This window comes from Protopterus annectens, chromosome 4.part1, assembly GCF_019279795.1.
Source record: "Protopterus annectens isolate FY-2018-M chromosome 4.part1, PAN1.0, whole genome shotgun sequence".
In the NCBI taxonomy this organism is placed as follows: Eukaryota; Metazoa; Chordata; order Ceratodontiformes; family Protopteridae; genus Protopterus; species Protopterus annectens.
In genome coordinates, this window is record NC_056734.1 from 144314309 (window position 1) to 144327925 (window position 13617).

At 36.8% G+C, this 13617-nt stretch overlaps 1 protein-coding gene across 2 annotated transcripts in view; it reads right to left on the minus strand.

The window, feature by feature from the left end:
* The window catches only part of LOC122800784 (collagen alpha-3(IV) chain-like), a 1680215-nt gene that overhangs the window by 1314489 nt on the left and 352109 nt on the right, over positions 1-13617 (minus strand). For both annotated transcript variants that reach the window (XM_044070045.1, XM_044070046.1), the window contains exons 8-9: positions 3887-3913; positions 1444-1518 (exon numbers count right to left, since the gene is read on the minus strand). In XM_044070045.1, coding sequence (XP_043925980.1) covers positions 1444-1518; positions 3887-3913 — 102 coding nt within the window. The remainder of the gene's footprint in view (positions 1-1443; positions 1519-3886; positions 3914-13617) is intronic.

The following is a 13617-nucleotide window of genomic DNA, read 5'->3' on the forward strand; positions in this document are numbered from 1 at the left end:
ATTAATTAGCTTTTGTTTTTGAAAAAAAAAAACAAATCTATCATCTGAGTATCCAGAAATGTTGTAATTTTACCCAAGCAAACACAAACACATACAGATATAGACGTAGGCACACACACAGATGATGGAACTTTTTTCAAAATACAGTTAATTAATTTATCTTCAGCCTTATGATCCAATTGCATGGCTAAATAGATGTGATAATAGGTTACCTGGTTAACAAACAAACAGACAAATAGCATTTAAGAGATGGCAAACCATAGGCCACACTAGAAGGAGAAAAATTCTAAATTACAAATAAATCTGATTTTCTAGGGATGGAATTTCCATGTTTACCCAAGTCTGCAAACTTGCACACACACACACACACACACACACACACACACACACACACACACACACACAAAAGCAAACTGTATCGTCTTGTATACTGCTTTTAACTATCTGTTCTATAGCACTGAAGCTTTCTTCGATTCTTCTTCTTATTTCAGCTTTTCCTGGTTAGGGGTCACCACAGCGGATCATCTGTCCGCTCATGATTGGCAGTGGAGTTTTACGGTGTTGAGTTGCCAGCCCAGTTCCCAACCCTCCACAGAAGGCACACACTCACAGCATGTCTTTGGGATGTGGGAGGAAACCGGAGCACCCAGAGGAAACCCACACGACCACAGGGAGGACATGCCAACTCTGCACAGAAGGCACCCCAGCCGAGGATCGAACTGGAGAACCTCTTGCTGTGAGGTGGCAACACTAACCACTGCACCTCCGTGGCCACATTCCTAGAAATGTAGTAGACCCATAAAAGACAACTACACAGCACCAAGACGAAGTCTCAGTTATCATAATGCCCACACTTACCCTCATTGTATTAACCTTGTTAGATAAGCTTGCACTTATTTGTTAACCTTTCCTAATAAAGTGAACAGAAAAATGAAAAACAACTTAGAAAAAGCCGATTATGTATAAACAATATACTCAGTCTATTAAACCTAGTGTGAGTTTAAATATTGGTTACTTTGCTTGCTTCACTTATACCTATTTCAGTTATTTTCTTTGCCTATTCTGTCTGTAGCGATGATGATGATGATGATGATGATTTACAAATAATAACAATATTAACAATAATAATAATAATAATTTGTGCTTTAAGTAGCATGCCCCTTTATTAAATAAGTGGTTGTTCAAGACTGAATATTTCAAAAGCCTAAGAAACAGCAGTCATAAATAATAATCATAAACGCATCCCTAACATTAATTCTTAATCGGTGTTGCATTACAAAATCATTTTTTTTTTGCCAAATACTCAACAAATACAAAGAAATATGGCAGAAAGAATGTGTATTACACATGGAAATCTAAGTATACATATATTATAGTTTGAACACTTTTCAATTTTACAAAGACATTCTTCTAGCATTAAACACAACTAAAGTGCAACAGTACCTGCAGTCCCATTGATCCTGGCTGTCCAGGGTCACCTTTAATTGGAGGATGATATGATGTTGCAGCAGTGTTGCCCTAAAGATAACAAAAATAAAGAAGAAGAAGAGGAAAAAATGGAAAAAATGTCTAATTAGTTAAGCAAAACCTGCAATATGTATATTAAAACTAAATCCAGTTAAAATTTAAAGTTGAATTTCTGTAAGACTTCGAGACATCCTCTAAATTCATACTACTAGTCACAAGGAATCATACTTTTCTTCCTAAATCCCATGCTGTAAGTTCACAATAACTTATTTATTCTTTAATTTACTACTTATAATACTGTCTGTTGCTGTAAAGACTATTCTGTAGATATATAGACTAGTCTGTACAGAGAACCTGTTTTAATTTTACATCTATCTATCTATGTATCTGTGTATCTATCTATGTACACCAAATCATAATGACATAAAGGTAATGATCATAAATTAATTCCCCAGTTTCATTTCATAAAAATTAAATGTAATTTATTCATTTTTTTACAAACTATAAATGAGTGTTCATGATTTAAACCTGTCTGTACATTCTTTAACTGCATCATGTAATAGGACAGACTGCATTAAAATGGCTTACTAGCTAAAACAACTACAGTAAGACTGAACTGATAGCATGACTGCCTCACACCATTTGTATTACATTTCTTGTAGCAAACAGCTGGCTAATGTTACATTTAAACTAATATGACAGAATCTGCATTTACTCAATTATACAAGGTTATCCAGTCTTCTGGGGGCTGACCCCATACCCATGGGTATACTTTGTGTGCTGCTTAAATAAATGCCTCCAAAGGTCACTGGAAAGTAGGTTTAAGAAAACATTCCCCTTCAGTGACCTCTTCTGAGCAATCAGATTGTTAATGATCTGGTCAAAAACTCTGATTTAGGCATGTCACTTTCAATAAATTGTGCAATTTCCCCCTTATGCCTCCTAGGAAGGTAAACTGAGAACACTGTGACTGGCTTGCCTTAGCAACAATTACATGAGATGAAGAAGCCTGAAGACTGGGTGAAAGTTGGTGCTCACATGTGCTTAGTGTGACTGTCACCCCGAACTGAATGCAGTTATCAGACAAGGTCAGGCACCCTCCCACCAAACTTTAGTGAGAAGAAACCCTGGAAAGGAAGACCACAGACAACAAAGCATGCATCAAAGGACAATTGTCAGTATATATCATGGAATGGGGCTTTCCTATATGTAGACGTGTCAGATAAGGAAAAAATAGTTAATCTAGCTTATATATTTTATCTAGTATCTAGAATGAATAATGCATATTTATTTTCATATTAATGTTTTAACTCCTTTTAAATAACACATTGAACAGGAAACTTGCTTAGTAATAGAAATACAATGTATGCAAGCTACTCAGTGCAATTGTTAAATGTACAATGTTTCTAAGAAAGGAGTAGAGCTATATAAGCTGAAGTAAACTGAACTACTACATCCGTCAGCTGAGATAACTCCACAGAGATACAATCTGTGAAATATAATGAAATAAAATCCACTGCATAATATTACAAGCCCATAGAATACTTCATATAAACCCAAAATAAACCATTAACTCCTATTTTCATAATTAGTCTTGCAGTTTTATAGTAAGTTTAGAGAAAGGAAGGAAAAACATTACAAGGATCATAAATCACTATAAAAATAAGAATAATTCAGTGACTCCTGCTTTGAAGATATAATATTTTTACTGTCTGTTTTGTTGTTGTTGTTCTCAGCATCACTCTGACCATTAATATTGGCTGCTACAAGCCTTCTCACTCCTAGAATCCAAAGATCTGTCTGACACAACAGACTATGGGACACCTCTCAGAGGAAGAGAAGCAAGTCCAACATGAAGACATAATTGTCTCCTGGCTAGAGGACTATGAATCAGCTCTAGCAAAATGTCATTTTTGGTACATTCGTGAAGACTTTTTCTATGCTCTACATTCTACACCCTTTGGCAGCTGGCCAAGACACTGCCACATAGGTGCCTCTTGCATATGCTTCTATACACTCAGCCAAACTACTGCTCTTACAGGACCTAAATCCTCCCCCCGGGGGTATAGGCTTGAGTTAGCATATGACTATCAAATGTGGAGCTTCTCTACCACCTGCTTTGTTGCAAGTGAACCCATGTCAGCTGCTTACACATGCTTATGTCTGCCAGGCTCATTTAGCATCCAGCATTATCTATTCGACCCAGGTCAACCATGTCATAGTAAGGGCTTCATCCAAGTCTTAAAAGTTAGTGCAGGTCATAACTATTTCATTATGTATAACTTCAACATCAAAATCTTGGGATAGTATTAATAGTTTAGACAAACAAGAAAATAAACAAAAAAACAAATGGTTGTCTTTCTTAATTGCATAGTTCATTTATTTGTTGCTATCTAGTGTACAAAAAGTTGCACCTTACCTTTTCACCTTTATGACCTGTGATACCCTAAAATGGAGAAAAATATCAAAATGATTTACATTGCATTATACTGTTTTTATTTTTTCGTATTTAACAATAATATTCATTAAAATACTGAATTTTATTTACAATAAAAGCATTAAGTATTGTCAGTTGTGCATTTAATCCATAAAAAGTGCCCTTTCGTTTTGGCATTCTAAGATCAACAAACCTGAGATGTGAGGAAATGATGTGTGCTTCCCTATCTGCTACTGTAAATCATGAGCAATTTTGCTGAACACCATCAAAAGATGCCTAACTTGTTGTTGAGAACAAGTTAGGCCCGAATACTCAAAAATCTATCTGAATGAGAATTTGACTTTGGTCTAGTAAATTCTAATTCTTAGGTGGTGAACTGAACACATGAAAGTAATAAATGAATCCTTAAGGCACAATTTTTACATTTCATGTATTTAGTAAATGCACAAGTAGGAAAAAAACTATTTTTAGCCACACCAAGATCAACCAGATTGGTGCGTATAAAAATAATTGAAAAGAATGAATTATATATTCATTTCATTATGAAAACCTCCAGTGTAGAAATATGTCAGAATCCATAACCTCAGCCTATGCCTACAACAGGGTTGTGACGGTGAAAAGAGTGTGTTCATGTGGCAGTTTTCAGGGCCTACTAGATAAAGCAGGACAACGTGATTCATAATATGGGATGGGTGTGGGTGTGAATGCTCATACTGGGTTTTAAACCAAACGAGAAATAAAGGTGACTTTGGAAAAAAGATTACATTTTTAGACTTGACCTTAGAAATTGATGACGAGACCAAGACTTTTCACAGTGAAATTTATAGAAAACCGTATTTTGCAAACTGTTATTTACATAAAGACAGTTTGCATCCAGAGCATATGAAAAGAGGGGTGATTAAAGGTCAGATCATCAGGTTAAGTAGATTGACATCTAAAGACAGAGTATTCCAGAAGGAATTATTTCTTTTGAGATCACTTTTTATGAACAGAGGATATACTAGCGATTATATAATTAAAATAGAAAACGAAGTGTTACCACTGAGAAAGGGAGTGGCCAAACTGATTTTGCTCTCAGAGGATGTGGCAGTGGGGGTACCCCAAACATGTATTGAGAATACAGATAAGGAAGGGCAGACAAAAGAATTTGTTACAGCTTTCCCACTGCCAATAGTAAATGAAATGTGGTATATTAAATATATTATAGAAAATAATTGGAAGGTCATCATGGGAAATAGAGAATTAACGGCAGTAGTAGGACAAAAACCTAGATTCACCTACAAGAAAGTTGTTAATCTAAAAAGTATTTTGGAATCAGGTGGAGATAAAAAGAACAGTTCAGATAGACAGTGTACAAACAAAAAAGGTACATTTAGCTGTACAAATTGTAAGCAGTGTAGATACATGAGCAATTCTTCCTTTGTGACAGTACAACATCTAAATCATACTTTTTGGGCTAGGGAATATTTCAACTGTAATAGTGAATTCGTAGTCTACCTAGCCACATGCGTAACATGTAAAAATTATTATATAGGGAAAACTAAAAGAATTTTCAAACGCAGAGTATACGAACACACTTTGGCTATAAAAAAGAAAGACAAAAACAACGCTCTGGCCAGACATGCTATGACATGTAGAGATTTTAAAAAGTTTGAATTTTTCATTTTAGACGTAGTTAAGAAAGGATTACTGACAGGGGATCTTAATAACATTTTAGAATGCAGAGAAACTTTGTGGCAGCTGGTGTTTGGAGCGGATACAACACCAGGGCTAAATGAAGTAATTAATCTAAAATGTTTTCTAATGTATAGATAGAAAGTTCAAAGAAATTGTACATTAGTCATTTTATTTAGTTACTAAGTTTTATAAGTATTCATTATTTAACACAGTAATAGACACATGACATACTTGATAAAACAACATTTAGTATTAAGTTTGTATACTATTAGAATTTAAGACAACATCAAGTTGACAAATACTTAATTATTTATGAATCAATGACATCATTTCCTGTGATAACACTATTTAAGAAAATTTAGTCTGAAGTAATGTATTCTGAAGAAGTTCACGACAATAAATGTGGATGAAAGCGCTAAAAAGAAGAATTTGCAAGTGTTTCTTTTGCAGCTGATTTGGTTTCTAGCCTGGTTCAACTCATTTACAACCTTGTTAGATAAGCTTGCACTTATTTGTTAACCTTTCCTAATAAAACGAACAGAAAAATGAAAAACAACTTAGAAAAAGCCGATTATATATAAACAATATACTCAGTCTATTAAACCTAGTGTGACTTTAAATATTGGTTACTTTGCTTGCTTCACTTATACCTATTTCAGTTATTTTCTTTGCCTATTCTGTCTGTAGCGATGATGATGATGATGATTTACAAATAATAACAATATTAACAATAATAATAATAATAATAATTTGTTCTTTAAGTAGCATGCCCCTTTATTAAATAAGTGGTTGTTCGAGACTGAATATTTCAAAAGCCTAAGAAACAGCAGTCATAAATAATAATCATAAACGCATCCCTAACATTAATTCTTAATCGGTGTTGCATTACAAAATCATTTTTTTTGCCAAATACTCAACAAATACAAAGAAATATGGCAGAAAGAATGTGTATTACACATGGAAATCTAAGTATACATATATTATAGTTTGAACACTTTTCAATTTTACAAAGACATTCTTCTAGCATTAAACACAACTAAAGTGCAACAGTACCTGCAGTCCCATTGATCCTGGCTGTCCAGGGTCACCTTTAATTGGAGGATGATATGATGTTGCAGCAGTGTTGCCCTAAAGATAACAAAAATAAAGAAGAAGAAGAGGAAAAAATGGAAAAAATATCTAATTAGTTAAGCAAAACCTGCAATATGTATATTAAAACTAAATCCAGTTAAAATTTAAAGTTGAATTTCTGTAAGACTTCGAGACATCCTCTAAATTCATACTACTAGTCACAAGGAATCATACTTTTCTTCCTAAATCCCATGCTGTAAGTTCACAATAACTTATTTCTTCTTTAATTTACTACTTATAATACTGTCTGTTGCTGTAAAGACTATTCTGTAGATATATAGACTAGTCTGTACAGAGAACCTGTTTTAATTTTACATCTATCTATCTATGTATCTGTGTATCTATCTATGTACACCAAATCATAATGACATAAAGGTAATGATCATAAGTTAATTCCCCAGTTTCATTTCATAAAAATTAAATGTAATTTATTTATTTTTTTACAAACTATAAATGAGTGTTCATGATTTAAACCTGTCTGTACATTCTTTAACTGCATCATGTAATAGGACAGAATGCATTAAAATGGCTTACAAGCTAAAACAACTACAGTAAGACTGAACTGATAGCATGACTGCCTCACACCATTTGTATTACATTTCTTGTAGCAAACAGCTGGCTAATGTTACATTTAAACTAATATGACATAATCTGCATTTACTCAATTATACAAGGTTATCTAGTCTTTTGGGGGCTGGCCCCATACCCATGGGTATACTTTGTGTGCTGCTTAAATAAATGCCTCCAAAGGTCACTGGAAAGTAGGTTTAAGAAAACATTCCCCTTCAGTGACCTCTTCTGAGCAATCAGATTGTTAATGATCTGGTCAAAAACTCTGATTTAGGCATTTCACTTTCAATAAATTGTGCAATTTCCCCCTTATGCCTCCTAGGAAGGTAAACTGAGAACACTGTGACTGGCTTGCCTTAGCAACAATTACATGAGATGAAGAAGCCTGAAGACTGGGTGAAAGTTGGTGCTCACATGTGCTTAGTGTGACTGTCACCCCGAACTGAATGCAGTTATCAGACAAGGTCAGGCACCCCCTCCCCACCAAACTTTAGTGAGAAGAAACCCTGGAAAGGAAGACCACAGACAACAAAGCATGCATCAAAGGACAGTTGTCAGTATATATCATGGAATGGGGCTTTCCTATATGTAGACGTGTCAGATAAGGAAAAAATAGTTAATCTAGCTTATATATTTTATCTAGTATCTAGAATGAATAATGCATATTTATTTTCATATTAATGTTTTAACTCCTTTTAAATAACACATTGAACAGGAAACTTGCTTAGTAATAGAAATACAATGTATGCAAGCTACTCAGTGCAATTGTTAAATGTACAATGTTTCTAAGAAATGAGTAGAGCTATATAAGCTGAAGTAAACTGAACTACTACATCCGTCAGCTGAGATAACTCCACAGAGATACAATCTGTGAAATATAATGAAATAAAATCCACTGCATAATATTACAAGCCCATAGAATACTTCATATAAACCCAAAATAAACCATTAACTCCTATTTTCATAATTAGTCTTGCAGTTTTATAGTAAGTTTAGAGAAAGGAAGGAAAAACATTACAAGGATCATAAATCACTATAAAAATAAGAATAATTCAGTGACCCCTGCTTTGAAGATATAATATTTTTACTATGTCTGTTTTGTTGTTGTTGTTCTCAGCATCACTCTGACAATTAATATTGGCTGCTACAAGCCTTCTCACTCCTAGAATCCAAAGATCTGTCTGACACAACAGACTATGGGACACCTCTCAGAGGAAGAGAAGCAAGTCCAACATGAAGACATAATTGTCTCCTGGCTAGAGGACTATGAATCAGCTCTAGCAAAATGTCATTTTTGGTACATTCGTGAAGACTTTTTCTATGCTCTACATTCTACACCCTTTGGCAGCTGGCCAAGACACTGCCACATAGGTGCCTCTTGCATATGCTTCTATACACTCAGCCAAACTACTGCTCTTACAGGACCTAAATCCTCCCCCCCTGGGGGTATAGGCTTGAGTTAGCATATGACTATCAGATGTGGAGCTTCTCTACCACCTGCTTTGGGGCAAGCGAACCCATGTCAGCTGGTTACACATGCTTATCTCTGCCAGGCTCATTTAGCATCCAGCATTATCTATTCGACCCAGGTCAACCATGTCATAGTAAGGGCTTCATCCAAGTCTTAAAATTTAATGCAGGTCATAACTATTTCATTATGTATAACTTCAACATCAAAATCTTGGGATAGTATTAATAGTTTAGACAAACAAGAAAATAAACAAAAAAACAAATGGTTGTCTTTCTTAATTGCATAGTTCATTTATTTGTTGCTATCTAGTGTACAAAAAGTTGCACCTTACCTTTTCACCTTTATGACCTGCGATACCCTAAAATGGAGAAAAATATCAAAATGATTTACATTGCATTATACTGTTTTTATTTTTTCATATTTAACAATAATATTCATTAAAGTACTGAATTTTATTTACAATAAAAGCATTAAGTATTGTCAGTTGTGTATTTAATCCATAAAAAGTGCCCTTTCGTTTTGGCATTCTAAGATCAACAAACCTGAGATGTGAGGAAATGATGTGTGCTTCCCTATCTGCTTCTGTAAATCATGAGCAATTCTGCTGAACACCATCAAAAGATGCCTAACTAGTTGTTGAGAACAAGTTATGCCCGAATACTCAAAAATCTATCTGAATGAGAATTTGACTTTGGTCTAGTACATTCTAATTCTTAGGTGGTGAACTGAACACACGAAAGTAATAAATGAATCCTTAAGGCACAATTTTTACATTTCATGTATTTAGTAAATGCACAAGTAGGAAAAAACTATTTTTAGCCACACCAAGATCAACCGGATTGGTGCGTATAAAAATAATTGAAAAGAATGAATTATATATTCATTTCATTATGAAAATCTCCAGTGTAGAAATATGTCAGAATCCATAATCTTAGCCTATCCATAAGCCTATGCCTACAGCAGGGTTGTGATGGTGAAAAGAGGGTGTTCATGTGGCAGTTTTCAGGGCCTACTAGATAAAGCAGGACAACGTGATTCATAATGTGGGATGAGTGTGGGTGTGAATGCTCATACTGGGACAGACAGACAGACCGAACAGGATATGTGGAATGCTTGGGTCCACATGCAGCAGTCTAGCTAGAGTGGGACGAGAAGGGCAACTGCCTCAGGTGGAAAGTGTTGGGTAGGGAGTGCCCAGCCAATTCTGCTCTTTCTTTAATGTAATACCAGCTTTTCAAATTGGTATTACATTTATTGTCAAACCTGAGCACTGTAATACTCTGTGTGTGGTCTAAACTGCAACAACTACTTCATAGGATCATAGGAAGTTGCTAGGCTACTGGCCCCGAGGCCTTTACATGCCTAGCCAAAAATTTAGCCCATGTTCTGACAAGTCAGCACCTGATGCCTCGTCCAGCAGGGACACAGGTGGAATCCCAGGGGTGTATTTTCTGTTCCCCATCCAGTTATCCAGGTTGCTCTTAAAAGTGGTTAATGAGGTACTGTGCTTGATGAGGAGAGGGAGTCTATTCCAAAGAAGGGGATGGAGGATGTCCACATCACTAGGGAAATTGATGACAGCACCCATCTTGCAGTCATCTGCAAACTTGGTCAGCAATAACTCACTGGTTTTGGCCTGCACCTCAGAAAACTATATCCCAAACAACAGAGGCCCCAAGACTGATCCCTGGGGTGCACCACTTGTTACAGGTCTACTGCTTGAGGTGGCTTCCCCTATTTTTACTAGGTGGGTTCTATCAGTGAGCCATTTGCTACCCATCTGGTAACATATGGATCAATGCCTAGTTGAGAGAGTTTATCTGTTATACCTGAGTCGAGAATAGTATCAAAGGTTTTGGCCAGGTCAAGGTATGTGGTGTGCACCACCTTCCCCTCACCCATTGCTTTGATGACTGTCTCAAAGAAGTCAACCAAATTTTACAGGCACAGCCTCCCCTTGATAAAACCAAACTGTGTGGGATCGAGTGTTTGGAGGTTGCTAATGTCCTTGTTGATAAGGTCCATGATAATCTGTTCCAGGGCCTTGCAGATCAGGCTAGTTAGGCTGATAAGTCTATAATTTCCTGGATTGGTGGACACTCCACCTTTGTGCAAAGGGATGATAGTGGCTGTCCTCCACTCAGCTGGGATGAAGCCGGTACTCAGGCTTTGGTTGTATAGGGTGCCTAATGGTGCTGCAAGTTCCTGCCTGAGTTCATATAGGATGCAGCCTGGGATGTTATCAGGTCCTGTGGAAGCTGTATCTTTTGCCTTTGAAAGGACAGTGATGACTTGCTCCCTAGAGATATGGGGAGGGGGCAGGTAATGGGGATGTCCTGATTTACAGATGGGGGGGACAGAGAGGTAAGGTTTTAACTGAACTTGTCTGCCAGCAGGTTGACTGTGCATCTGGTGTCCTTGACCAGTGGTTCTGACCAGATCTGAGATTTGAGATTGCAGACATATGTGAAAAAGGCTTATGATTGTCTTTAGCAAATGTGGCCAGTTTGGACTCGAAGTTTGCTTTGGAGGATTTCACTAGTGCTTGCTTGTTCAGGTTAAGGAGAGATCACTTCCAGTTAGGCACCTGCTCCTTCTTGGTCCTGGACAGCATTTTTTTTCCTTTTATTGTAGAGTTTATTAATGCAGATGTTTACCAGACAGGTTTACTCTTCCTTGAGGAGGAGGATTTTGTCTTATTGGGTACTCCTGATTCCATGCAACAATATAAATGCCCATATAGTACTTTGGTGTAGTTGTGCCAGTTCTTATGGAGAGGGAATAGGCTGTGAAGCTGTTTATTACCTTCCCTCAGGAGGTTGTTATCAGCTTTGGCGAAGTATTTTTGTTTGACCCTAGCTGGGGGGGGGGGGCTTGGGGGGAGATGGTGACTTTGAAAGTGACTGCTTTATGGTCGGATCTTACCAGGGAGAATGACAGTCAAGGGATGCTGTAGTGATTTCTCATGTAAGCTAATACCAAGCCCAAGACTGCTGCAGTTTAAAAAGATTTTTTTAACATAAAGCAGAAGATCTGTAGTGCTCCGTGCAGGCAAGGTATAATCTGTTGCAACAGTGTGGTACAATTTAAAAGAAATTATGTTGAGGGAAGGTTAGGGGCAGGGCACAGAAACAAGATCTGAATGGCTAGGGGCAAGAGGCAGGGGCATGTGTCATGCATATGGCTACCTGGTTGGTTTGCCAGTAGAAGAACCATAAATGTTTTTTTTTTTTTGCTCTTCAATAGAAGAGTGAGGGGTGTATATCTAACTGTAATAAATTGATTGCTTAAAATATAAGGATCGGCTTATTACTTTGAAGTGCTTTTTTAATGTTCACTTGAATAGCAGAGAGGGTGGTGCACTGGTTCACAGAACTGACCAAGGACACTGGTTGAACTAGCAATGCTTCTGTCCACACTGGTAGTGCAACAGGAATAAAGAAGGAAAGGCTGTGAATGGCAAACATGTGGTTCTTCAAAAGTGACGGTCACAAGATCACACAAAAGAGTGGTCACCATGTAACTCAAGTAAACTTCCTCCAAGAAAGGAAAGGGCATTGGGATAGAATAACAGATTGCAAAGTCATCCCCAGTGAAAAAGTAAGCCCATGGCAGAAGCCACTGATAACCAAAATCAGCTGGAAGACATTATCAGAGAAGGTCAGCAGAGACTAGGCTGAAGACCTGGAAGTTGACCTGTATGAAAAAGTACAATTGTGTAAGTCAACTTAGATAAAACTAGATGTTCAGATGATCACTGCTGTAGTAGCCTAAGCTATATAGGTTATATCATTTAAGGATATAGCAGACAGTCAGTTTCCAATGCAACAGGGCACTTTCCATGCACCCAAACCATTAGTTAACTTAAGGTGATCTGACTAAAAAGATACATTTAGGTGTCAAACCCTTAAGACCATTGATGTCAACAGAGAGAGGGAGGCTGAACTCTGAAAGGACAATGCTTGGATAAGGAAAAAATAAAAGTGCATACCCTGGCAAAATCCATACACCAAGCAACAAGAGGGGGGTCTAGTGGGAAGGATCAGCATCTGGCTAACCAGGTCACAGCAGGCCAATACATCTGAGATAGATCAGCTTGTAGTTATGTTTCAAAAGGGTAGTGGGGTGGAGAGACAAGTAAAGTCAGGATAGGTCAGGAGGGTAGGGCGGTGAGCTGGCTGGGATTAGTAGTGAAAAGGCCAGGAACAAAGCCAACCTGTCTTTTTCATTTTCTACCTCAGCAGACTTCATGGTGTCTCTGCTTGGTACCAACAGTTCACCAAATATTCAGCAATTCTCTGAAGAAGTACTGCAAAGCGTATCTTCTGGTTTGTTAGTGGCAGACCATATCAGTGCTACAAGAAAGCAATTATGACTATCAGAAATATTTTCGACTACTATAAAGACATCAGTCAAACAATCCAAACCAAATGCTGCAAAATGATGAGAGATAAAGTCTAGAAATTATTCTGGACCCATATAATACAGCATATTTTATTTTTGCTTCTGCAACACACTATGTGCGAACTATTCAAATAAATCTACAGTTTGTATTCTTACAGTGTTACTAGAAACAAAAGGATAGTGATGCGAAATGAGAAGGCAAAGGGAATATGGAAGTTTCTTCAAATTACTTAATTACATGCATCAACAGGCAACACTCCTTTCCTATTGTTTCCTCATGTACTCACCTCTAGCATGTTATACAGTCATGAAACTAGCAGCTTAATATCAATGTAATATGCATGCACACACTTCTTATCATCTCATTAGATACAGGTTTAACACACTTACAACAGAGCACTCTGTACTTTAATATATAAATATAATATACTCATTAGGAAGGTAAAATGCACAGAAAACT